Here is a 22,499-nt window from a genome sequence, read left to right as displayed (position 1 = left end):
GCGCGGGCGCCGGCGCGGCGGCCGTCGCCGCGGCCGGCGCCGCGCGCGGCGCGCGCGCCGCGGGCCAGGCCGGCGGCGCCTTGGCGGCCGCGGGCGCGGGCGCGTCGGACGGCGCGGGCGCGGGCCCCGCGGCCGCCGCGGCGGCCGCCGCGGGCCACGCGGGCGGCGCGGGCGCGTCCGGCTCCGGCTTCTCGGGCGTGCCGCCCTCCGGCGTGACGACCCGCGACGCCGGCGCGGGCGCGGGCGCGGGCGCCGCGCGGCGCCGCCGGAGGTCCGCGACGGCCTCGAGGAGGCGCTCGTAGCCGTCCTCGTCGACGAGGCCCGGCGGCAGGCCCAGGTCCGGCAGGTCGCCCGCCTCGAGGCCCGCGACGGCGTCCTCGCCGTCGATCTCGTTCGCGACGAAGTGCGGCAGGAGGCGCGCGCAGCCCGCGCGCTCGAGGAAGGCCGCGACGAAGGCCGGGTCCGCGGCCTTGGGCGCCCAGGCCGTCGCCGTCGGCCGCAGCGTCGGCGACGCGGGCGACGACGCGCCCCGCGGCGGCGGGCCCGGCGGCGGCGCCGCGACGGGGTAGAAGACCGTCCCCGGCGGGTAGTACGCGGTCGCGCGGGCGATGCTCTGGACGCCCTGGCAGGTCTTGGTGACCCAGGCGCTCGGGTTCCGGATCGCGTCGCCCTTGCGCTGGAGCTCCGCGACGACCTGCGCCGCCTCGTGGTCGGGCAGGTGCCGCAGCGCGGCGAGCGCCGCCGCGTCGAGCTCGCGCGGCTTCTCCGGCGGCGGCGCCGCGGGCGCCGGCGGCGACCAGGCGCGCGCCGCGGGGCTCAGGTTCCGCGTGTCGTTCTCCTTGTCCTTGGGCGGCGGCGAGCCGCGCGGCGCGTCCCTGGGCGCCGGCGCCTCCGCGGCCGGCGGCGCCTTGTCTTTCAGCGGCGCGCCCTGCGTCGCCAGGGCCTTGGCGGCCAAGCCCTGCGGCGCCATCGGCTTTTAGCCCTGCGATGCGTCGCCTTCGCACTCGCGCTTGGGCGGTGCTGGTTTTGCAGGCGGACAGCGGCAAGCAGCTCTCGCTCGTCGCAAAATGACGGAGTGCAATATCGAGTGCATTGCGGAGATGTGATTTGACGTCGATGATGAAGCCTTGATGAGCTCCCGCACGACGCGTTGTCAAGGCCTGCGCGCCGTCGCCGGGAGACTCGGAACTCACGAAAGTGCGGGTTTAGACCCCGGGCACGCGCGGCGTCGCCGGAGGCGGCGGCGCGGGTGCCCTGGGCGCGGCGCGCGTGGAGCGCCGGGGCCCGGAGCGTCGCGACAGGATGTGGCGGGCGAGGTGCGGACGCGCTGGAAGCCGCCTAGTAGCGGTACGTGTCGGGCTTGAAGGGGCCCTTCTTGGGCACGCCGATGTAGTCGGCCTGCTCGTCGGAGAGGATCGTGAGGTCGACGCCGAGCGACGAGAGGTGGAGCGCGGCGACCTTCTCGTCGAGGATCTTGGGCAGCGTGTAGACCTTGCCGATCTCGTACTTGCCCGTGTCCTTCTCCTTCCAGAGCTCGAGCTGGGCGAGCGTCTGGTTCGTGAAGGAGTTGGACATGACGAACGACGGGTGGCCGGTCGCGCAGCCGAGGTTGAGGAGGCGGCCCTCGGCGAGGAGGATGGGGCCCTTGCCGTTCTTGAAGAGGAACTTGTCGACCTGGGGCTTGATGTTGACGCGCGTCGTCACCTTCATGAGGCCGTCCATGTCGATCTCGTTGTCGAAGTGGCCGATGTTGCCGACGATCGCGTTGTCGCGCATCTTCTCCATGTGCTTGGTCATGATGATGCCCTTGTTGCCCGTCGTCGTGATGATGATGTCGAGGCTCTCGAGCTGGGACTCGAGGGTCTTGACCGCGAAGCCCTCCATGGACGCCTGGAGCGCGCAGATGGGGTCGCACTCCGTGACCGTCGTGATGCAGCCCGCGGCCTTCATCGCGAAGGCGCAGCCCTTGCCGACGTCGCCGTAGCCGCAGATGACGGCGCGCTTGCCCGCCATCATGACGTCCGTCGCGCGGCAGATGCCGTCGATGACGGAGTGCTTGCAGCCGTAGAGGTTGTCGAACTTGGACTTGGTGACCGAGTCGTTGACGTTGATGGCCGGGAAGAGGAGCTCGCCGTCCTTGGACATGGTGTAGAGGCGGTGGACGCCCGTCGTCGTCTCCTCGGAGACGCCCTTCATGCGCGCGGCGACCTTGTGCCACTTGTCGGGCTGCGTCGGGAGCGTGCGCTTGATGATCGTGAGCACGATCTTGAACTCCGCGTTGTCCGTGGACGACGGGTCGGGGAGCGTGCCGTCCTTGGCGTAGGCGTTCTCCGCCTTGAAGCCCTCGTGGACGAGGAGCGTCATGTCGCCGCCGTCGTCGACGATGAGGTCCGGGCCGTCGCCCTTGGCGTCCGGCGACGTCCACGTGATCGCGTTCATCGTGCACTCCCAGTACTCCTCGAGGGTCTCGCCCTTCCAGGCGAAGACGGCGGCGGACTCGTCGCGGGCGATGGCCGCCGCGGCGTGGTCCTGCGTCGAGAAGATGTTGCACGAGCACCAGCGGATGTCGCCGCCGAGCTTCTTGAGCGTCTCGATGAGCACGGCCGTCTGGATCGTCATGTGGAGCGAGCCGGCGATGCGCGCGCCCTTGAGGGGCTGCGCCGCGCCGTACTCCTCGACCGTCTTCATGAGGCCGGGCATCTCATACTCGGCGAGCTCGATCTCCCGGCGACCGAAGTCGGCGAGCGAGATGTCGGCGACGCGGTAGTCTCCCTATGGTGTTTCGGCGTGAGCGGCGGTGCGGGTGGGTGGTGCGGCGGGTTCCGGCGGGGGTGGGGCGGGCGAGGCGTGCGGCCGCGCGCGCCCGGGTCGCGGCGCGCGCAACAAGCTGGTTGGCGGCTTCCATGCCTTTCGGCGATGCCGCCCGAATCTCGCCGCGCGCGCGGGCATTTGCGCGCGCGCGGTGCCGCGGGTGGCGGGGACGCGCGGGAGGGCGGCGGCGGCGCGGCGGACGCGGCGACTCGCCTGGGCCATGATTGAATCGCGAGTGTGTGCGTGTGCTTTTCCGATGAGCGAGTGACGGGGCCCTATGAACTGCGACGTAGCCTCGACGAGGTTGGGGCAATTGTGATGATCACGCGATCAAAAGTCCGAGAGCAGCGCGAGGCCGTGAGCGGCCGCGCGCCGCGACGCGAACGCGAACGCAAAGCTCCGACGCTGGACGCCGCGACCGTCGCCGTCGCCGCCGCCTCGGAAAACACAGCCGAAAAAAAATATGGCCACGACCACGGTGTCGCTCGGCCACATCAAAGATAAGCGAGAGGACGGCCGCGAGCCCTGGGACGAGGTGCCGGCGGAGCCCGTGAAGCGGCGGCGCATCGCCTGGCCCGGGGGCAAGATCACGTCGAACAAGGACGAGGCCCTCGTGGCCTACCTGTCGAAGAAGCTCGAGCGCGGCGAGGCGCTGACGGACGTGCAGCGCGCGGCGTTCGACAAGGCGACCAAGGGCACGCGCTTCGAGGGCAAGTCCGAGGCCGAGGCCATGGAGTTCGCCGCCGCGGAACGGAAAGCGCTGCCCGCCGCCGCGCCGGCGCCCGCGGCGGCGAAGGCGAAGAAGGACGGCAAGCGCGGCGGCGGCCGCGGCGGGGCCAAGGGCAAGGGCGGCGGCCGGGGCAAGGGGGCCAAGGGCAAGGGCCGGGGGAACGGCGGCAAGCCCAGCGGCGCGAGGCCAGCGAAGAAGCCGACGCTGTCGAAGCCGAAGGCGGTGCCGCTGACGAAGCGCATCGACGGCGGCCTCTCGACGGGCCGGTAGCCGGCCCCGCGGCGACGCCGGGCCCGAGGCGGCCCGGACGCGCCACCTTTCTAAAAAAACCCACTGCTGTTCCTCCTAGGTCCGCGAGTTACACGCGGGTTCCGCGCGCGCCGGGGCGGCCCGTCGCGCGGCGCGCGCCCGCCCGAGACTTCGTCTGGGGGCGCGCGCCGGGCGCGGGCGCGGCGGCGGCGGGGAACGACACACACACGCTCAGATGGCCTTCTCGATGTCGGTCCAGACCTCGTCGAGGCCCTGGTTCGCGTCGACCTTGGAGACGACGGTCGAGTAGTGGTCGAGGATGGGCACGGTCTGGTCGTGGTAGCCCGCGAGGCGCGCCTTGAGCGCGTCCTCCGTGTCGTCGGCGCGCTGCATGAGGGGCTCGCCCGTCTCGTCGTCGAGCATCGTCTCCTCGGTCGGTTTCCGGCCGTCGAGGCTCTTCGGCGGCGCGAAGGTCGCGTGGTAGGAGCGGCCGGAGGCCTTGTGGACCCAGCGGCCGCAGATGCGCTCCGTGAGGATCTCGTCGGGCACCTCGAGGGCGATGACGGCGTTGACGCACTCTTTCGTCGCGCCCAGGCAGTCGTCGAGCATCTTCGCCTGCTCTACCGTCCGCGGGAAGCCGTCGAGGATGAAGCCGCTCTTGCAGTCGTCCTCGGCGATGCGGTCCTTGATGATGCCCACGACGATCTCGTCGCTCACGAGGCCGCCGGACGCCATGACGTCCTTGGCCTGCCTGCCGACCTCGGTGCCCGCGGCGACGGCCGCGCGGAGCATGTCGCCCGTGGACAGCTGCGGCGCGCCGAGCTTCTCCACGAGCTTCGGCGCGTGCGTGCCCTTGCCCGAGCCCGGCGGGCCGAAGAGGATCACGACGCTCCGCGCGTCCGTCTCCGCGTCCAGCGTCGCCGCCTCGCGGCGCGCCTGGCCGGGGCGCAGCTTCTGGGGGCTCCGCCCGAGGGCGGCGGCCGCGACGACGAAGAGCAACACGCGGACGGCCCACTGCATCGTTTCGTGTTACGCTCGCGTCGGTGCCGCGACGGCTAACGATCCGCCTATCGTCGCCGCTTCGCGCTGACGACGAACTCGCGAGCTGATTGGGCAAGTTGAAGTCGGCCTGTTCTAGCCGGCGCGCGCGCGCGACGCCGTCCAAAAAAGCCATGTGCCAGCGCTGGGCGCCGAGCGCCGCGGGATCCGTCCGCGGCGGTACGCCGCCTCGCTCGTGCGTAGCTTGCCCCTACCGTCGCCCGCGACCTGCCTTCGCTCGCGCGGCGAGCCGCCGGGAGCCGCTGCGCGCTCGAACGAGGCGCACAGTTGAGTCGGGCAGCCTTACGCGCGCTAGGCAGCGCACCCCACATCGGGCTGCTTGCACAAACGCGGGCCCTAGACCCAGCCCCACGACGTCCCGCGCGGACGCGCGCACCGGCGGCGATCGTTTCGCGGCGCGTCGGGAGAACCCGAAGCGGCAGAGACGTTCCCCAAGGACAAAAAATCTCGTCCGTACGCGCGCGCTCTCGAGAAACGCCGCTGCTCGCGCGGTCCGGAGCCGCCGCCGCCGCCGCGCGCTCCGGACCCGCCGGCGGACGGACGTCGAAGCCGCGCGCTCTCAAAATCATGGCACCCAACGACCTTTGGCAAGCCCTTGAACGCTGCGGGAAAAAAGAAGCTCTCTTACGCGAAGAAAGTTACTCTCGTACAACAACACACACCGCACAACAACGCACATTTTTTTTGGGAGGCTGCCTGCCAAAGCAAAAGGTCGCGGCAGCCCATGGGTGGACCTCCCATGGACCCAGCATCGCCACCACCGGAGCGGCGCAAGACCGGAGCGACGCTCGTGCGACACAGCTCCCAGCAGTCACATCACGCACGTGCGTCACGAAACCGCCGGTCTCCCTGCAGAAGGCGGGAGTTATTTTTGTTGATAAGATTGGAAAAGAGATCGTCCGGAGCCACCCGGGCCCAAGATATAGTGAACAGCACGTCTCACGTTTACCGCAAGCAGCTGGAGAGGCGCGCTTTTGCGTCGCGGTCGGCCATAGAAAACACAGCCGCGCGTCTCGTCTCGTATCTCTCCCGTAATTCGGGACGGGCCCGCACCGTTTGCACCGCCGAGTACCCCTCCTGGTCGAACGACTCCACCGCGGTTCGGGAGCCGCCTCCTTTCCGCCCCCCGCCCCCCTCCGAAGATGGCATCGCAAGCCCCGTCCTTCGCGATGGCCATGCCCGCGCGTCCCGCGGGCTTCCCCGCGGGCCCCTTCCTCGACTCCTACGACTTCGCCGACCCCAAGGGCGGCCGCATGGCGCCGGACCAGCTCGTGGGCGCGCCGTTCGACGCGCGCGTTTTCCCGCGTCCGGGCGGTTCCGGGAACGTCCCGCGCGCGCGCGCGCGCCGCGACGGCGCGGGGCAATCGTCGGCCCGGGGGTGCGCCGAGATGCACGCCGGCGAGGGGCGCACCGCGCCCGTCGCAGGTTCTTCCCCGTCGAGGGCTTCCCGCTCGCGGACGGCGCGCGCGCCGCGGCGCCGCCGCGGCCGCAGCGGCCGAGCATCGAGCTGCCGCGGGGCGACGTGCCGCGGGAGCTGCTCGTCCACTTCGGCGAGGAGGGCTTCATCAACGACGCGTCGGGCTCCTTCGACGACGACGACCGCGTCGTCCACCGCGCCGTCGCGCGCGACGCCTTCGACAGCCACCCCTTCAGCTTCGACAAGGTCGCGGTCGAGCGGCCCTACACCATGACCGTGAGCCCCGACGCGTCCTTCTCCTGCGCGCCGCGCATGCTCCCGGGCGACTGGAACATGGACTACGTGCCCGTGACGCCCGAGGTCTCGCCGAAGGCGCCGGCCGCGGCGCCGCCGTCGCTCGACAAGGTCGCCGTGCCCCGCGTCGGCGACGAGCCGAGCCTGAAGCGCCCGGCGGGGCCCGACGACCGGCCCGCCCACGCGTCGAAGCACGTCAAGGTCGAGCCGGGCGCCGAGGACGGCGACGCGGACGCGGCGCCGCCGGACTCGGAGTTCGCCTTCGACGCGCCGGACGCGGGCCTCGAGGGCCTCGACGCGCCCGAGGGGGGCGACGCGCGCTTCGCGTCCTTCCGCGTCGGCGACTTCGAGGGCATCGGCGGCCTCGGCGAGCCCGTCGGCGAGCCCGTGCCCATGCCCGAGGCCAAGGCCGAGCCCGCGGCGCTCCCCGCGGCGGCGGCGGCCGCCGCCGCGGCGGCGGCGCCGGCGGCCGACGGCGCCGCGCCCGTGCCGGGCCCCAAGTACCAGGGCTACGTCGGCGCGTACTCGCCCGAGGCCCGGAAGGTCCGCATCGCCGCGTTCCTCAAGAAGCGCGAGCGCCGCGTCTGGACCAAGAAGGTCAAGTACGACGTCCGCAAGAACTTCGCCGACTCGCGCATGCGCGTCAAGGGCCGCTTCGTCAAGAAGGAGGACGAGGACCTCCTCCGCGAGCTCGTCAGCTGCGTCTAGCCACTGCTACGACCGCCGACAGTTTAGAGTCTCGCGACCACCACCAGAACCACCAAGAAGACCAAAATGACTTCCCACCATCTCCCGCGGCGTCGGACACCGCCGCGGGCCCCCTCGCGCCTCGCGAGGGCCGCCGCCGACTCACCACCGAAGCTCGTCCCATCTCGCAACCACGAACCACCGGAACCGGATCCCGCTGCGCAGCAGCCTAGACCCCCAACAACGCTTGCGCGCGACCCGAACCAGCTCGCCTTTCGCTCACGTGACGACCCGTCGCCGCCCCCGCCGCCGCTCGCTGGAAGAGCGGCACCTTCGCGGCCGAGGGCCTGTTTTGCGCCCTCGTTTCGAAAGTCACCAACCTAAGAAAAGCCAAAACGCCCGGGTTGCTTGTGTGGCGTTGCGCGGGCGCATGCGATGAGATTACGGAAAAATGACTGCAACGTCGTCAAGATGTCGTCAAAGAGCACAGAGATCGAGGGGTGAGCTGTCCCCTGACCTCTGCCGCGGCAGCATGGCCTCGCTGCTCAAAAGCTTGGGCCGCACCGCGCAAAGTCACCACCGCGACTTCAACGACGTGGACCGCTGCCACCTGCGCTTCGTCGGCAGCGGCGCGCACGTCGACGCGGCGCGCAACCCCGGCCTGCGCGTCTTCCCGGACTTTGTGGCCGCGAGCGAGGCGCGCGAGGTCGTGACCTGCGCGCGCGCGCTGCTGGAAGAGTTCGGCCGGTCGCACGCGCTGAACCCGCGGCACCTGCGCTTCTACCGGAAGCAGATGGCGCACCTCGGCGCCGCCGCGCCGCCCGTGAACATGCTCCGCGTCACGGGCCGCTACGAGTGCGCGGACCAGCCCATCGCGCCCTGGGGCTACGGGGACGACTTCGACGCGGCGCGCCTGCCGGAGCCGCTGCGGCGCCTCGCGGACCGCGCGGCCGCGGGTCTCGCGGTCGGCGCGCTCCGCGACGTGACGATCAACGGGCGGCACTCGTCGTTCTTCCGCCTGGACGCCCACGTCGACCCGCCCAAGGACGGGCCGAACGTGTGCATCGTCGGGCTCCTGTCGGACACGGTGCTGACGCTGTCGTCGGTGGGCCCGCCGGACTCGACGGCCGCGGACCAGAGACGCGTCGCGGTCCACTCCTGGGACGCGGGCGACGTCGACGCGCTCGTCCGCGCCAACACCATGGTCCACATGTACGGCCCCGCGCGCGACACGCTCAACCACGGCATCCGCCTCGGCGTCTCCGCGGCCGAGCTCCGGGAACGCGGCGTCGACGCCGGCGACGCGCGCGACGAAGCGCTCTTCGACTTCTTCGGCACGCTCGAGACGCCCATCCCGCGGCAGCCCGAGCGCATCTCCGTCGTCTTCGCCTTCGCGGACCCGGGGTGATAAAACTTTCGGCGGATGTTGAACTTCTCAAGCACCAATGGTTGCACTCATCTCCACAAAAGCTCGCCGAGTGTCTGGCGCCCTAGGTGCGCACCCGCGTCCTCCCTCCTCCCTCGACCGCGCGGCGCTGATGATACGTATCGCACAATGGGAATCTCTCTGAAAAATAGTGATCGAGACTGCTAGTCATCCTTGAACTGAGCCGAACCCGGAAAAGAGAGAGCGCCTTCAGGGCATGCGCCTCGCGCCCCGCGCACGACCCCGCGTTCCCGAAAACGCAGGCCGGATGTCGGCGGCCGTGGCGGCGGCGCCGCGGCGCGAGGCCTACGCGTCGCTGCTCACGAACGACGACTACCTGCCCGGCGCGGAGGTCCTCCTCCACAGCCTCCGCGCGTCCGGCACGACGCGCCCGCGCGTCGTGCTCGTCACGCCCGCCGTGAGCGCCCGCGCGCGGTCGAAGCTGGCGCGGCGCGGCGCGGACGTGCGCGAGGTCGCGCCCATCGCGAGCCCGCACGCGGCGCGGCCCGACCAGGCGGGCAAGTGCTGGGCCGACTCGGGCTACACGAAGCTCCAGGTCTGGGCCCTCGACGACTTCGACGTCGTGCTCTACGTCGACGTCGACGCCGTCGTCTGCGAGAACGTGGACCACCTCTTCGACATCGACTGCGACCTCGCGGCCGCGCCGGACGTCTTCCCACCGGACCGCTTCAACGCGGGCGTGCTGCTCCTCCGGCCGGACCGCGCGACCTACGAGCGCCTCGTGGCCCTCGCGCCGACGGCGCCGTCCTACGACGGCGGCGACACGGGCTTCCTCAACGCCGCCTTCCCGGCCTGGCACGGCGGCGGGGACGCGCGGCTCGCGCGGCTGCCCTTCGCGTGCAACGCGCAGCGCACGATGCACTGGATGACGCGGGCGGCGCCGGGCTACTGGGAGGCCGTCAAGCCCATCAAGATCCTCCACTTCAGCTCCGCGCCCAAGCCCTGGCAGGCGCCGGACAAGAAGGGCGAGTGCGAGATGGTCTGGTGGGACTTTTTTCTTCAGATGCAGCTGTGCCCCGTGTGACCGGCTTGTTGTGTAATGTGTGGTTTTGTTGTTGCTTTTTCTTCTTCGCTGGTGCATGCTCGCTCGTGGTGTCTGAGATAGGCGCGGCCTCGACGCGATTCGAGGGTAAAATTAACAGCTCGCTGAAATGATGAGGTAGATTTTGCCGCCAGCGCGCCCGGGACGATGGCGTCGTCCCAGTCCTAAACGTCGTCTCTACGCACCTACTGTACGACGTGCGACTTGCAGGCGGCCCCTCTTGCGAAGCCCACATCGGTCTCGCGCTGCGGCGCTTCGAGCAGCACCGCAAATGTCATTACTGGCCTGGTACAACGCGCGGCTCGCGAGCCACCCCTACACGACGCGCGCGACCCAGACCTTCGCGACCTACTTCTGCAGCGACTGCACGGCCCAGGCCCTCGAGGGCGACACGGGCGCGGCGCCGGCGGACCGCGCGGCGCGCGCCCTGAAGTTCGCGAGCGTCGGCGGCTTTTGGGTCGGCCCGCTGCTGACGCGCTGGTTCATCGTCATGGACCGCCTCGTGCCCGGCCGGTCGGTCCGCGCCGTCGGCGTCAAGCTCGTCGCGGACCAGGTGCTCCAGGGTCCCTTGATGATCGGCTCCATGTTCGGCCTCTGCGCGCTGTCGAACGGCGCGACGCTGTCGCAGATCGAGCGCAAGCTCCGCGACGAGCTCTACTCGACGTGGGTCAGCTCCGTCTACGTCTGGGCGCCCGTCCAGGTCTTCCAGCAGGCCGTCGTGCCGCTCCGGTACCGCGTCGCCGTCGCCAACGGCGTGTCCTACTTCTGGGACACGTACCTCTCGCTCTGCATGATGCCCCACCCGGCCGAGGCCACGGGCCGGCCCGAGCCCGAGGTCCTGCCGCCGACGGCGAAGCTCGTCCGGCGGCGGACCATGGTGTAATGAATGTGAATCGTGCGACTAGTCCAGGTTACCCTCGGGCAGCGCGGTCGGCGCGACCGTCGCGAGCGCGCGGCGCCGGTTCACGACGATGCCCGGCCCGAAGCCCCGCCGCAGGCGCCAGTCCTCGCCGTCGCCGCCGGCGGCGGCCTCCTTGACGAGCGCGAGCTGGGCGAAGCAGAGGATGACGCGGTACCGCGCGCCGTTGACGTCGTAGAACGCCTTGGCGGCCGCCGCGACGCCCGGGAAGCCGACGTCGTCGACGAGGAGCAGGCCGCCGACGGCGAGCAGCACGTCCGCGAGCACGAGGTCCTGGAGCACCTCCGGCGCGCCCGTCGCGCCGTCGAGGAAGACGAAGTCGTACGCGCCCGCGTCGAGGCCCCGGAGCGCGTCCGCGGAGCGCGCCTCCGTCGTTTCGAGGAAGCCGCTCGCCCGCAGATCCACCACGTTGGCCTCGAAGGCCGGCGCGAAGGCCGCGTCGACGCAGCGGAGCGTCGACCCCGCGGGCAGCAGCGCCCGCCAGAGGCGCGCGGTCCGGCCCTCGAGCGAGCCGACCTCTAGCGCGCGGAGCGGCCGGTGGCCGAAGCTCTCCGCGAGGTCGTCGACGAGCCAGGCCAGGGGCCAGTGCAGCGCCGTGTGGTCCACGGGCGGCATGCGCAGCGCGTCCGTCGCGGACCGCGCGGCGTCGCCGGCGAGGCGCTCGAGCGCCGCGAGCGTCGCCGCCGCGCGGCGCCGGTCGCGGTCGTCGAGCTGGTCGTAGTCCGCGAGGGCCCGCAGCCAGCGCCGCCCGCAGTCGACGCTCGGCGCGCCCGTGCGCCGGAAGTCCGCCTTGCGCTCCGTGATCCGGCCGAAGCGGTCCACCGCGGCGACGGCCGTGTCGAAGGCCGGGCCGCCCATGCCGCTGCAGAGGAACTGGATGGCCTGCACGGGGTAGTCGCAGCTCCGGAGGACGTAGTCCTCGCCGTCGTGGCGCCGCGTGACGACGACGGCCGCGTCGACGACGCCGCGGCAGCCCCAGCCCTGGGACAGCTCGTTGACGAAGAAGCTGTGGTGCGGCGTTTCGATCTCGAAGTCGTCGGCGTCGCGCCGGCCGCCGCAGGCGCGCAGCGCGACGAGGAGGAGCGCGGCGCGCATTCAGAGCGCGTCCATCGAGCCCGGGGCTGCAGCGACCATCGTGTTGCAGCTGACGGGAAGGCCGACGGTGCCCTGCTCGGTGGCGGGCGCGAACGCCGCCGGGCTTGCCTATGGGCAGCGCCCGAGGGCAGCCCTAACGCCGTCGCCATGTCGGACGACGAGTACAGCGCGGACTTCGAGGGGGACCTGGACGAGGACGAGTACGAGGACGACTTCGACGAGGAGGACACGCGGCCGAGCTCGCGGCTCCAGCGCATGCCGCGGTCCCCGGTGCCGACGAACATCGTCGACGAGTCCGTGGCCCGGCCCGTGTCGGCGCCGCGGTCCCCGCGGTCGCCGCCCCCGGCGCACGTCGCCGACGAGACGCTCGTGGCCCTGCCGTCGCCGGTGTCGGAGGTCAAGCCGCCGTGGCTCGCGTCGCTCGCGGCCGACGACGACGCGACGTGGCGCGAGGTGCCCGAGGCGGTCCGCGCGCCCCGCGTCCCCCGATTTTTCTTTTTTGGAGCATATATCGCGACCACCCCGTAGGAGAGCCGCTGCGAGCGCCGGCGGCCGCGGCAGAGCCGGAGCAAGCAGGACGGGTCGCTCGGCCTGACGCAGCCGCTCGAGCTGCCGTCGCTCGTCGACGAGGCGCCCGTGGCCCTGCGCCAGCTCGAGCCGCCCTGCATGAGCGCCCGGAGCGCGGCGAGCGAGCGGTCCGCGCGGTCGACGCACTCGTCGGCGACGACGGACGCGGCGCGGCGGCCGTCGGCGGCCGCGCCGGGCACGGAGAACTCGTCGCCGCGGCTCTTCCCGACGCGCCAGCCGAAGCGCGAGCGGCGGTCCCAGCGGTCGCGGCGCGGCGCCCGCGGCGGCCGGTCGGCGTCGCCGGCGCGCGACGAGCCGCCGCGGGGCCCGCCGGCCGCGGCGCCGCCGCCGCGGGCCATCACCGCCGCGGAGGTCCGCGAGCTGCGCACGCTGCTCACGGGGGACCCGGGCCGCATCCTGCCCGCGCCCTGGCGGAAGCAGGGCTTGTGTTTTGTCGAGGACGGCGGCGCGGTCCAGTACGGCCTCGAGCAGCACGACGGCGGGCCCTGCGGCGTCATCGCGGCGGTCCAGGCCGTCGTCCTCGACGAGCTCGTCTACGGCGGCTCCGCCCGGCCCTGGGACGCCAAGGCGCGGTCGAAGGCCGTCGCCGCCGCCCTCGTGACCGTGCTCTGGCGCGCCGCGGCCGCGGCCGCGGAGGAGCGCGGCGGGCCGCCCGTCGCCACGCTCTGCGTCCTATCGCGCGAGCCCTGCGCGGCGGACGCGGCGGCGGCGTTGCGGCCCGACGGCGTCACGGAGCGCCTCTCGCTGCGGTGTTGCGCGTCGCCGGAGGAGCTCGAGCGGCTCGTGGCGTCGCAGGCCGTGCAGCGGCTCTACGAGGCGCGGCACGGCCCCGGCGCGGTGCTGCTGTTGCTGTCCGCGGTGCTGAGCCGCACGGTCGCCGGCGCGCGGGGCGACGGCGACGACGGCGACCGCTGCTTCATCGACGGCCGGGGCTTCGCGAACTTCGAGGTCATCAACCTGCTGCTCTTCGGACGCGCGCACTCGAACACGTTCGACGGCGTCCGCGACGTCGACGGCGTCGTGCTCCGGGGCGCGCCGCGCCGCGACCGCGTGGGCCTGCTCGCGGCCGACGAGGCGCGGGGCTACTTCGCCGTGGGCGACTTCCTCAAGAGCCCGCGCGTGCCCATCTTCATCGTCTACTCGGAGTCGCACTTCTCCGTGCTCTTCTCCGACGACCCGGCGGTGCTCGACCGCGACGCGGACCGGCCTTTTGATCTGACCTACTGGGACTGCCTCTCGACGGAGGACGGGCCCGTGCGCCTCACGGTCGACCCGTGCCTCTACGACGCGTCGGGCAAGTCGCACCGGCCCGTGCCGCCCGCGGTCGACGACGACGCCGCGCTCATCCCGCCGCTCGACGTCGTCGTCCGGACGCGCTGGCCCAACGCGGGCATCGACTGGAACGACTCCGAGCCCATCCTGTAAAACCGCTGTGATTCAAGTTCGAGATTCTTAGTACAACAGGAGGGGGCACAACAACACACAGACAAAACACAAGGCGCGTCACCTGCGGCGGGGCGGCGTCGGCGCGCTGTCGGAGCGCGCTGGGTTCTCTCTCGTCGACCGAGGCGCGCTCGGGTTCCTTTCGTGTCTCTCGCCAGCAAAGCCCCGCGAGGAGCTCGCGGCGGGCCTCTCTGCGATCAAGTGTAGTTTTCGAGGGTGTCGTCACCGCGCGCTGAAAAAATACTTCAACCGCGACGCGGCGGGCGCGCCGGTACAGGGCCAGCAGCCGGCCGTGGGACCCGTCGGCGGAGTTCGTCGCCACGGCCGTGATCGCGGCCTCGAGCGTCCGCTCCTCGCCGACGAGTTCGGCGTCGACGGCCGTGCCCAGCAGCGTCGGGAGCGCCGCGCGCTCGACGGCGGCGCCGTCGCCGCCGACGAAGGCCGACAGCCAGATGCCGCAGAGCTTGAAGTCGTGGAAGTGGAGCACGCCCTTGCGCCGCGCGTCGAAGCGCTCGACGCGCACCGCGCCGACGGCGCCGATCATGAAGCCGCCGTCGCGGGAGACGACGTCGTAGGCCTGCTTCCGGGCCGCCTCGGCGCGCTTCGCCTCGGCGCGCGCCTCGAACTCGGCGAAGCGCTTGCGCTTCAGGTCCTCGCTCGTCGGCGATGTGGATCTCTTTTGCGGCGCGTCTGGTGTGCGCGCCTTCGCGAGTCCGAGGTACAGGGCGGGCAGCAGCAGCAGGACGGCCAGCGCTGCGATCGATTAGAGGGAATCCAGGGTCATAACTCAGCCTGCAAGCCGCTCAGCACTACGGCCATAGGCAAAGGCAACACGGCTGCAAGGCGGCTTCACCTATCGCACGCATCGATGGTGCTGCGAAGCATGTGTGCGCGCGCGCTCGTTTTCGCAGCCTCCGCGGCGGCGCTCGAGCTGCAATTGCCGTGGAAGACGGCGCCAAAAAAGACGAAGTCTCTTGGCCAGGTCGAGGAGCTCACGTACGACGTCCCGCTCGCCATCGGGACCTGGCAGGCCGGCAACAAGCTCCTCTACGACTACAGCCCCGAGCGCGACGAGGCGCTGCTGGCGGCGTGGTCCCTGGCGCGGGACCGCGGCGTGCGCTACTTCGACACGGGCGACTCCTACGGCACGGGCGACATCGAGGGCAACGCGGAGCTGCTGCTCGGCCGCTTCGCCGGCGGCGGCGCCGACGCGTACGTGCACACGAAGCTCGCGGTCTACCCCTGGCGCCTGCGGCCCGACGACTTCGTGCGCGCCTGCGAGCAGTCGTTGAAGCGCCTGGGCGCCGAGCGCGTCGCGCTCGTGGGGCAGCACTGGTCCGCGGAGACCTACGGCCTCGGCGGCATCCAGGACCCCGCGGTCTACGGCGGCCTCGCCAAGTGCTGCGAGCTCGGCTACGCGTCGGGCGTCGGCCTGAGCAATTTAGGGCCCCGGGCCCTCGGCCGCGGCGTCGACGCCGTCAACGGTTTGGGCGCGCGCGTCGCGACGCACCAGACGCAGTTCTCGCTGCTCTGCCGCGCGCCGCTCGAGGACGGGTCCTTCGACGTCGCCGACGCCGCGGGCGTCACGACCGTGGGCTACTCGCCGCTGGCGCTGGGGCTCCTGTCGGGCCGCTACAGCGCCGACGCGGCTCGCAGCTTCGGCGACCGCGGCGCGGACGCGTCGGCTCTCCCGAAACTGCCGCGCGGCGTCCGCGGCTTCCTCTTCAGAACCCAGCTCCCGAAGCTCGCGCCCCTCCTCGACGCCCTCGAGCAGGTCGCCGCGGACCGCAAGGCCACGGTCGGCCAGGTCGCCCTGGCCTGGTGCCTCAACGCGCGCGGGCCCGGGAAGCCGCCGCCGCTGCCGCTCGTCGGCGCGCGGACGCCGGCCATGGTCCGCGACGTCCTCGGCGCGCTGGACGTCAAACTCGACGCGGGCGACGTCGCGGGCCTCGCCGACGTCGCACGCCGGGCGCCCCAGGCGCAGAAGAACTCGTTTCAGACGAAGTAAAATAGTGGGCCTGCCTCATGGTCTTAAAGGTAGGACCCGATGACGGCCATGATGACGCGCGGGACTCGGCGCCGCGCCGAGTCCGGGACGCAGCCGCCGAGCAGCGCGGCGACGACGAGCGCGGCCTTGCGCTTGGCGGGGCCGCCTACGTTGGAGGAGAGCCGGCGCCCTAAGGTCATGCGGCCATTCCGCGCGAGCTGGACGAGCGCGTCGAGGCCGACGGCCGCCGCGATCGCGATCGCGTTGCCGTCGTTGTTGTACGAGATGTTGTGCAGCGCCCGCGCGGCCTGCCGTTGGTCCTCCACGCTCCCGGCGCGCAGGAGATCGACGAGCGGCGGGACGCCGTGGGCCTCCGCGATCAGGACCTGGTTGTCGTCGTTGCACGCGAGGTTGCCCAGCGCCCATGCAGCTATGAGCTTGGCGTCGTCCGCGTTCCCGTCGCGCAGGAGGTCGACGAGCGGCGGAATGCCCCCGGCCTCGGCGATCAGGACCTGGTTGCCGCCGTGGTCCGCGAGGTTGCAAAGCGCCGTCGCGGCCGCCACTTTGCCCGCTGCGCTCCCGTCGCACAGGAGCTCGACGAACAGCGGAATGGCGCCAGCCTCGGCGATCAGGAACTGGTTGTCGGTCTCTTCCGCGAGGTTGCCCAGCGCCCGCGCCGCCGCCATCTTCGCTGCGTCGTCGCCCTCGCGCAAGGCGTGGACATGCGACGCAATCATGCTGTGACCCTAGGCGGGCTGCAACCGGGCAGCACTGTGGGCTGCACTTATTATGGTGACGAGCGCTCGACGATGATGCGTCTCGGGCTCCTCTTACTAATAACCTGCACACGCGGCAAACCTGCGAAACGACTCGAGTACTTCCGCGTGCCCAAGACGGGTTCGACGTGGATGATGTACTACTTCACGCGCACGCGCAACTGCTCCGGGCTGGCTCTCCACGACCACGGCAAGGGCTGCGGCGACCTCTGCGACGCGGGGCGCTGCGGCGACCCCAAGTCGTGCAACGCGTCGCTCGTGGGGCGCGACGCCGCCGTGCTCGCCGTCGCGCGCGACCCCGTCTCGCGCTTCGCGTCGTTGTACGACCACATGCGGCGCAACTTCATCGTCTTCGAGCCCGCGATGGCGGGCGAGCGCGCGTTCTACGACTGGGTGCGGCGCGCCGTCGCCGGCTGCGGCGACACGGCCTGCCGCGTCGCGGGCATCGGCGCCGCGTACGAGGCCGTGCGGCGGCAGCGCGCCGCGACGCCCGAGGACGAGCGCGGGCCCCGCTGGAAGAAGCTGTCGGCGGCGCACAAGGTCATGCTCTACCCGCAGGACCTCTTCGTCGGCCCGGCGCCCGAGGTCGTCTGCTACTCCGACGACGTCGCGGGCGACGTCAACGCGGTCCTCCGGCGCTACGGCTTCGACGCGTGCGTCGTCCCGCCGCCGGACCTCAGCAACCAGCGGTCGAACACGGACCGCAAGAACCCGTCGCACACGGCCATCTTCACCCGGGACGAGATCTGCGCCCTCTACCCCGACGACTGCGCGCTCTTCGCGCGGCGCTGCGCGAGCCACTGGCGGACGTAAAAACACGTGGTCGTTAACGGATCCCCCGGGCCTACGCTCGGGGGTCGTCGACGGTGGTCGCCGGGTGTGGACGTCGGGCGTGGTCGGCGCGCGCGGGTGCTGGGACCCGCGCGCGCGTCATTCGCGCGCTCTCGCGAGCGCGGCCCGCGTCCGGCCCGGCGGGGGTCGCCGCCGCTCGGGCCCCTCCGAAGAGAGGGGCCCTAGGCGGTGGTGCCCTGTCAGGAGGAGCCCATGCCGGCGGTGCAGCCGAAGCAGTGGTTGTCGAAGCGGATGTCGCTTCCGAGGAACTCGTCCGTCGAGCGGAAGTCGAAGACGGACGCGAGGGGCGCGTCCTGGAGCGCGAGCGGGTTGCCGAGCTGCTGGTTGAAGTCGCAGTCGTAGACGGAGCCGTCCCAGGACACGGAGAGCGTGTTGCGGCACATGAGCGTGTCGACGGTGTCCGGGTTGAAGTTGCGCACGAGGAGGTCCAAATAGTCCTTGAGCTCGCCCCTTCGGCTCAGAAAGTCGGCGAAGCGCTTGATGGGCATGTTCGTCATCGTGAAGAGCTCGTCGAAGTCGACGCCGAACTCGCGCTTGAGCTCCTCGCGGTACTTGGCCTCGAGCGCCTCCTGCGGCGGCGGCAGGAACGCGCCGAGCGGGTTGTAGACGAGGTCCATGCGGAGGTCGGAGCCCTCGGCGCCGTAGCCCGCCTCGTTGAGGACGCGCAGGCCCTCGATGGACCGGCCGAAGACGCCGCGGCCCCGCTGCTGGTTCACGTTCTTCGACGAGTAGCAGGGCAGCGACGCGACGACGCGGACGCCGTGGTGCGCTAAAAAGTCCGCCAAATCCTCCTGGCCCGGCTCCGTGAGCACGGTCAGGTTGCAGCGGTCGATGATGTCGACGCGGTCGCCCACGGCCCTCCGCGCGCCCTCGACGATGGCCCGGAACTGGGGGTTGAGTTCCGGGGCGCCGCCGGTGATGTCGAGCGTGTGCACCGACGGCGACGCGGCGAGGATCTCGACGCACCTCTCCGCGACGGCCTCGGACATGGCCTCGAAGCGCTTCGGCGAGCTCTCGACGTGGCAGTGGGCGCAGGCCTGGTTGCAGTAGAGGCCCACGTTGAGCTGGAAGACCTCGCAGCGCTTCCGCGCCTTCGAGGGTTCCTCGAGCTCCCGGCCGAGGAAGTCGAAGAAGTCGGGCACGCCCAGCGCGTCCAGCTGGCGCCGCCGCTCCTTCTTCTCCTCCAGGGTCAGCTTCGCCGCGCCCTTCTCCTCGTAGGCCTTCAGAGTCCGCTGGAAGTCGGCGTCCGACTCCATGTCTATTAGCGTCTGGTCGACCATGGACCCCTCGGCCTTGAGCCGCGCGCGCAGGTCCTTGAGCCCCTGCCACTCGCCGTCCGCCGCCTTGCGCCGCTTCGTCGGCGGCGGCCGCTTCGGCTTCGACAGGCGGATGTTCGCCACGTCGACCGGCGTGTTGTAGTCGGGCAGGGACCGCGTCGACAGGCGCCGCGCGCCCGGCGGGGAGTGCGCCGCGAGGCCCCGCGCGACCTGGAGTGGGACGGGTGGCCTGCGGCGCGCCAGGGGCGCCCGGAGGGTCGCAGGCCGCATGTTTCTACGGGCCAAAACCGAGACAAAGGCTGGCCTATTCGTCGATGGCTCCTATGCAACATCGAATGTATCTCGTCGTTGAAGTCGTGCCGACGTTGCCTCAGGACTGCAGCTGCACGCCGTCGCCGATGCGGCCTCGTGCGTGGTTCGCTTGCGCTATGCTAGCGGTATTCTCTTTTTTTCTTGGCTGGAGCGTGCTGCTCTTTTCCGGCGCGCGCGGTGGACGCGCGCGGCCGGCCGCGGTGGATTTCCTGCGCGACGAAGAAGTTGCTGCTGCAGCGGCCGCACTCGAGCCGACGCGTCGCGTTTCAGGGAACCCGAACCACCAAACTCTTTTCGGAGGTCGCGTCCAGCGCCGAAGCGATGCGTGCGAGCAGCTTCGTTAGGTTTCTCGACGTTGCCGCGGGAGCGCTCCGCCGCCAGCGCTGCAGTCGCCTTCGGCGCTGCGCGGAGCTCGTGCGCGTGCCCGCGCCTCAGAAACGAGTCACACGTTGCTCGTGTCCTACCGCGCAACGCCCGCATCCGCGACGCCGACGTTTTATTCGCTGCGCGACACCCGCTAGCGTGCGACTCGCGCCGCGCGCGGCTTCCGCGCCTGCTTCCCCGCCGCTAAAAACAAACGATGGACGTCCGCGTCTACGTCGACGTGAAGCTCGGCGACGGCATGGACGGCGGGGCCCTGCTCCGCGGCATCCTCCAGGGCCTCGGCGCGACGGTGTACCAGCGGTGGAGCGCGACGGCGCGCGCGACGCACCTGGTCTGGAAGAACGGCGACGGCCGGACGCTCGAGGAGGCGCGCGCGCGCGGCGTCGCCATCGTCGGCCTCGCCTGGGTCAACGCGTCGCAGGACGCGGGCGGCTTCGTGCCCGCGGCGCCGTACGCGCTCCCGCTCGCGGACCGGTCGCGCGCGCGCGAGTACCTCGTGCGCCACGACCTCGCGACGACGTCGCGGAAGCGCAAGCACACGCCCAAGGCCTTCGAGGCGAAGCCCCTGCGCGCCGCGGACCTGCCGGGCCTCGACGACCCCCGGTTCCGGTCCGTGCTCAAGTCCGACGCCGAGTCCTCGTCGGCCGCCGGGTCCGCGGCGGGCTCGCTGTCGGCCTTCCACCGCCTGGCGCCCTGGAGCGCCGTGAGCCGCGCGGGCACGGAGCTCGTGAGCTCCGACGCGGGCGACTCGCGCCCGGGCCGCGGCGGCGACGGGTCCGCGTCGCGCTGGTCGGCGACGCAGCGCGACTCGCTCCGCGAGTCCGTGGGCACGGAGATCTACTCCTGCACGGGCTCCGCGAAGCGGGACAGCGCGCGCCGCGACACGGGCTTCGGCTCGTCCTGCGCGGGCTCCGCGCGGCGCGACGGCGCGAGCCCCCGGCGGAGCGGCGCGCGCCGGAGCCCGCGCCGGAGCAGCGCGCGGCAGAGCAGCGAGGCGCCGACGCAGCCCCAGCCGACGCCCGGCGCGCCCGCGCCGCCGGACGCCGACGACGGCGCGCCCGCGCCGGCCGCCGCGGCGCCGCCGCCGTCGACGGCCGCGCCGACGAGCGTCGTGCGGCCCGCGGCCGCCGCCGCGCACCTGCTGCTGTCCGCGCGCGACCGCTACTGGGACGACGACGCCGCGCGCGAGGACTCGGCGCGCCGCGCGCTCGGCGCGCCGCGCCGGGGCCAGCGGCCGCGCCGCGAGAGCGAGGCCGTCAACCCCATCGCGCGCCTCGACGCGCGGCTCGCCGAGGCCGAGCCCGTCGCCTTCCTCCGGGGCAAGCGCGACCGGAGCCCCGCGCCCGCCGCGGCCGACGACGGCGACGACGCCGGCGCGACGGCGAAGCGGCCCCGGAAGCGGCGCCGCGTCGTCATCGCGTCGCCGCCGCGCGCGTTCGGGTCGCCGCCGCCGCCGCCGCGCGCCGCCGCGACGCCGCACCGGCCCGAGCCGGAGATCATCGTCATCGACGACACGCCCGTGCCCGAGAAGGTCGCCGTCGACGCCGCGCCGCCGCCGCCCGAGGACGCCGAACCGGAGTCCGCGCCGACGCCCGACGACGTCGACGACGCCGTCGCGCCGATGCCCGTCGACGACGTCGAGCCGGAGTCCGCGCCGACGCCCGACGACGTCGACGTCGCGCCGACGCCGCCCGCCGAGGACGTCGCGCCGACGCGGACCGGGGACGTCGCGCCGGCGCGAACCGAGGACGCGGCCCCAGAGCCGAAGCTTATCGACCTCGGCGCGGGCTTCGAGCTCGCGCCGGCCGCGCCGCTCGCCGAGACGCAGGCGCCGGCGCGGACGGCGCGGAAGGCGCCCCGGTCCGGCGCGAAGAAGGCCGCGACGCCCGCGGAGGCCGCGGCGGCCGCGGCGAGCGCGGTGTCGAGCCCCGGCGCCGAGGCGCCGGTCGCGCGCGCGGCGTCGCCGCGGCGGTCGCTCGGCGCGCGGCTCTTCGGCCGCGGCGCGCCCGCGGCGGCGCGCGCGGAGCCCGTCGTCATCTCCGCGTCGGGCGTCGACGAGGACGTGCGCGGCGCGCTGCGCGAGGTGTCGAAGCGCATCGTCGCGCGCGGCGGGCCCAAGGCGCGCTTCGCCGACGACGACCTCCTCGCGAAGCTGCGCGGCGTGCTGCCCGCCAAGGCGACGCACCTCGTCGTCGCGGCGAAGCCGCCGGCGGCGCGCGCGCCGCGGACGCTCAAGGTGCTCTTCGCGCTCGCGCGCGGCGGCTGCGCCATCGTCACCCCGGCCTGGGCCTTCGCGTCGCTCGACGACGAGACCTGGGCGCCGCCCGACGCCTACCTCGCCGGCTACGGCCCGCCGCGGCCGAAGAAGCCCAACACGCTCGCCGGCGTCGAGGTCCACGTCGTCGCGAACGCGCTCGGCCCCGCGGAGCCGCCGCACAGCGCCCTCCAGGCCCTCGTCTCCGCCGCCGGCGGCCGCTCCGTGGCCCTCCGCAACTGCCGCGTCGCCCTCGTCGGCGAGTCCTGGACGCCCTACAAGGCGCCGGCCGCGCTCCGCGCGCTCCACCGCAACGGCCACGTCCTCCGCGTCCGCTGGCTCTTCGACGCCATCGAGCACCAGGACCCGGCCCGGCCCCAGGCCACCTACCGCGTCCCGGCCTAGGTCTCGCGCCGTCTAACACAAGCACACGTTACACATCACACGAGTCGGGTCGACCTAGCCGGGATCGCCGAGCATCGCGCACATGTAGCACTTGCGCAGCTCCTCGTCGCACGTGGGGCAGAGCGTCGCCTCCGCCGCGTCGTCGACGCACTCGGCGTCGCGCGGGACCAGCCGGCACCGCTGCTCGTGGCTGAGGAAGGCGCGGTTCGAGCAGTCCACGCTGCAGTACGCGAGCGCGCATCGCTCGCAGCGCGGCCGCTTGCAGACGAAGCACGGCGGCGCCCGCCGAGGGCTGTCGACGGCCGCCAGCGGCGGATCCAGCGGCGGCTCCATGAAGGCCCAGCGATTGCAGCTCGTGTCATGCGAGCGGCCTACCGGGTGTAATGCAAGCAGCGCTACGGGGAGCGCGAACCAGCCAGCCAACCGCGTGCAGCCGCCGCGCGACGGCACCGGAGCCAGACCGAGGCGCCG

The 22,499-nt window shown here is 72.4% G+C and overlaps 9 protein-coding genes across 9 annotated transcripts; 4 read left to right on the top strand and 5 right to left on the bottom strand.

The window, feature by feature from the left end:
* Positions 1-1,189: 1,189 nt before the first annotated feature.
* AURANDRAFT_69644 (hypothetical protein) lies at positions 1,190-3,074 on the bottom strand (the record flags this gene model as incomplete). Its single annotated transcript, XM_009034885.1, has 2 exons — positions 1,190-2,772; positions 3,025-3,074. 2 exons carry the CDS (start codon positions 3,031-3,033, stop codon positions 1,339-1,341), a joined length of 1,443 nt encoding a protein of 480 aa, XP_009033133.1.
* Positions 3,075-4,021: 947 nt separating this feature from the next.
* On the bottom strand, positions 4,022-8,078 carry AURANDRAFT_58655 (hypothetical protein; the record flags this gene model as incomplete). The annotated part of the gene is made up of 3 exons (XM_009034884.1): positions 4,022-4,726; positions 7,624-7,627; positions 8,050-8,078. 3 exons carry the CDS (start codon positions 8,076-8,078, stop codon positions 4,022-4,024), a joined length of 738 nt encoding a protein of 245 aa, XP_009033132.1.
* A 1,929-nt stretch (positions 8,079-10,007) lies between these two features.
* On the top strand, positions 10,008-10,619 carry AURANDRAFT_20632 (hypothetical protein; the record flags this gene model as incomplete). The annotated part of the gene is made up of 1 exon (XM_009035070.1): positions 10,008-10,619. The coding sequence occupies one exon, from the start codon at positions 10,008-10,010 to the stop codon at positions 10,617-10,619; it is 612 nt and encodes a 203-aa protein (XP_009033318.1).
* Positions 10,620-10,637: 18 nt separating this feature from the next.
* AURANDRAFT_61347 (hypothetical protein) lies at positions 10,638-11,750 on the bottom strand (the record flags this gene model as incomplete). Its single annotated transcript, XM_009034883.1, has 1 exon — positions 10,638-11,750. The coding sequence occupies one exon, from the start codon at positions 11,748-11,750 to the stop codon at positions 10,638-10,640; it is 1,113 nt and encodes a 370-aa protein (XP_009033131.1).
* A 1,419-nt stretch (positions 11,751-13,169) lies between these two features.
* Positions 13,170-13,763, top strand: AURANDRAFT_20352 (hypothetical protein; the record flags this gene model as incomplete). Its single annotated transcript, XM_009035071.1, has 1 exon — positions 13,170-13,763. A coding segment is annotated over one exon (594 nt), but the record flags the coding sequence as incomplete, so codon positions are not given.
* Positions 13,764-14,664: 901 nt separating this feature from the next.
* AURANDRAFT_20069 (hypothetical protein) lies at positions 14,665-15,789 on the top strand (the record flags this gene model as incomplete). The annotated part of the gene is made up of 1 exon (XM_009035072.1): positions 14,665-15,789. One exon carries the CDS (start codon positions 14,665-14,667, stop codon positions 15,787-15,789), a length of 1,125 nt encoding a protein of 374 aa, XP_009033320.1.
* Positions 15,790-15,812: 23 nt separating this feature from the next.
* On the bottom strand, positions 15,813-16,505 carry AURANDRAFT_20447 (hypothetical protein; the record flags this gene model as incomplete). Its single annotated transcript, XM_009034882.1, has 1 exon — positions 15,813-16,505. The coding sequence occupies one exon, from the start codon at positions 16,503-16,505 to the stop codon at positions 15,813-15,815; it is 693 nt and encodes a 230-aa protein (XP_009033130.1).
* Positions 16,506-17,560: 1,055 nt separating this feature from the next.
* Positions 17,561-18,943, bottom strand: FSO (selenoprotein; the record flags this gene model as incomplete). Its single annotated transcript, XM_009034881.1, has 1 exon — positions 17,561-18,943. A coding segment is annotated over one exon (1,383 nt), but the record flags the coding sequence as incomplete, so codon positions are not given.
* A 622-nt stretch (positions 18,944-19,565) lies between these two features.
* AURANDRAFT_61343 (hypothetical protein) lies at positions 19,566-22,028 on the top strand (the record flags this gene model as incomplete). The annotated part of the gene is made up of 1 exon (XM_009035073.1): positions 19,566-22,028. One exon carries the CDS (start codon positions 19,566-19,568, stop codon positions 22,026-22,028), a length of 2,463 nt encoding a protein of 820 aa, XP_009033321.1.
* Positions 22,029-22,499: the final 471 nt, after the last annotated feature.

This window comes from Aureococcus anophagefferens (assembly GCF_000186865.1).
Source record: "Aureococcus anophagefferens unplaced genomic scaffold AURANscaffold_2, whole genome shotgun sequence".
Lineage (NCBI taxonomy): Eukaryota > Pelagophyceae > Pelagomonadales > Pelagomonadaceae > Aureococcus > Aureococcus anophagefferens.
This window is presented reverse-complemented; position numbering and strand designations above follow the sequence as displayed.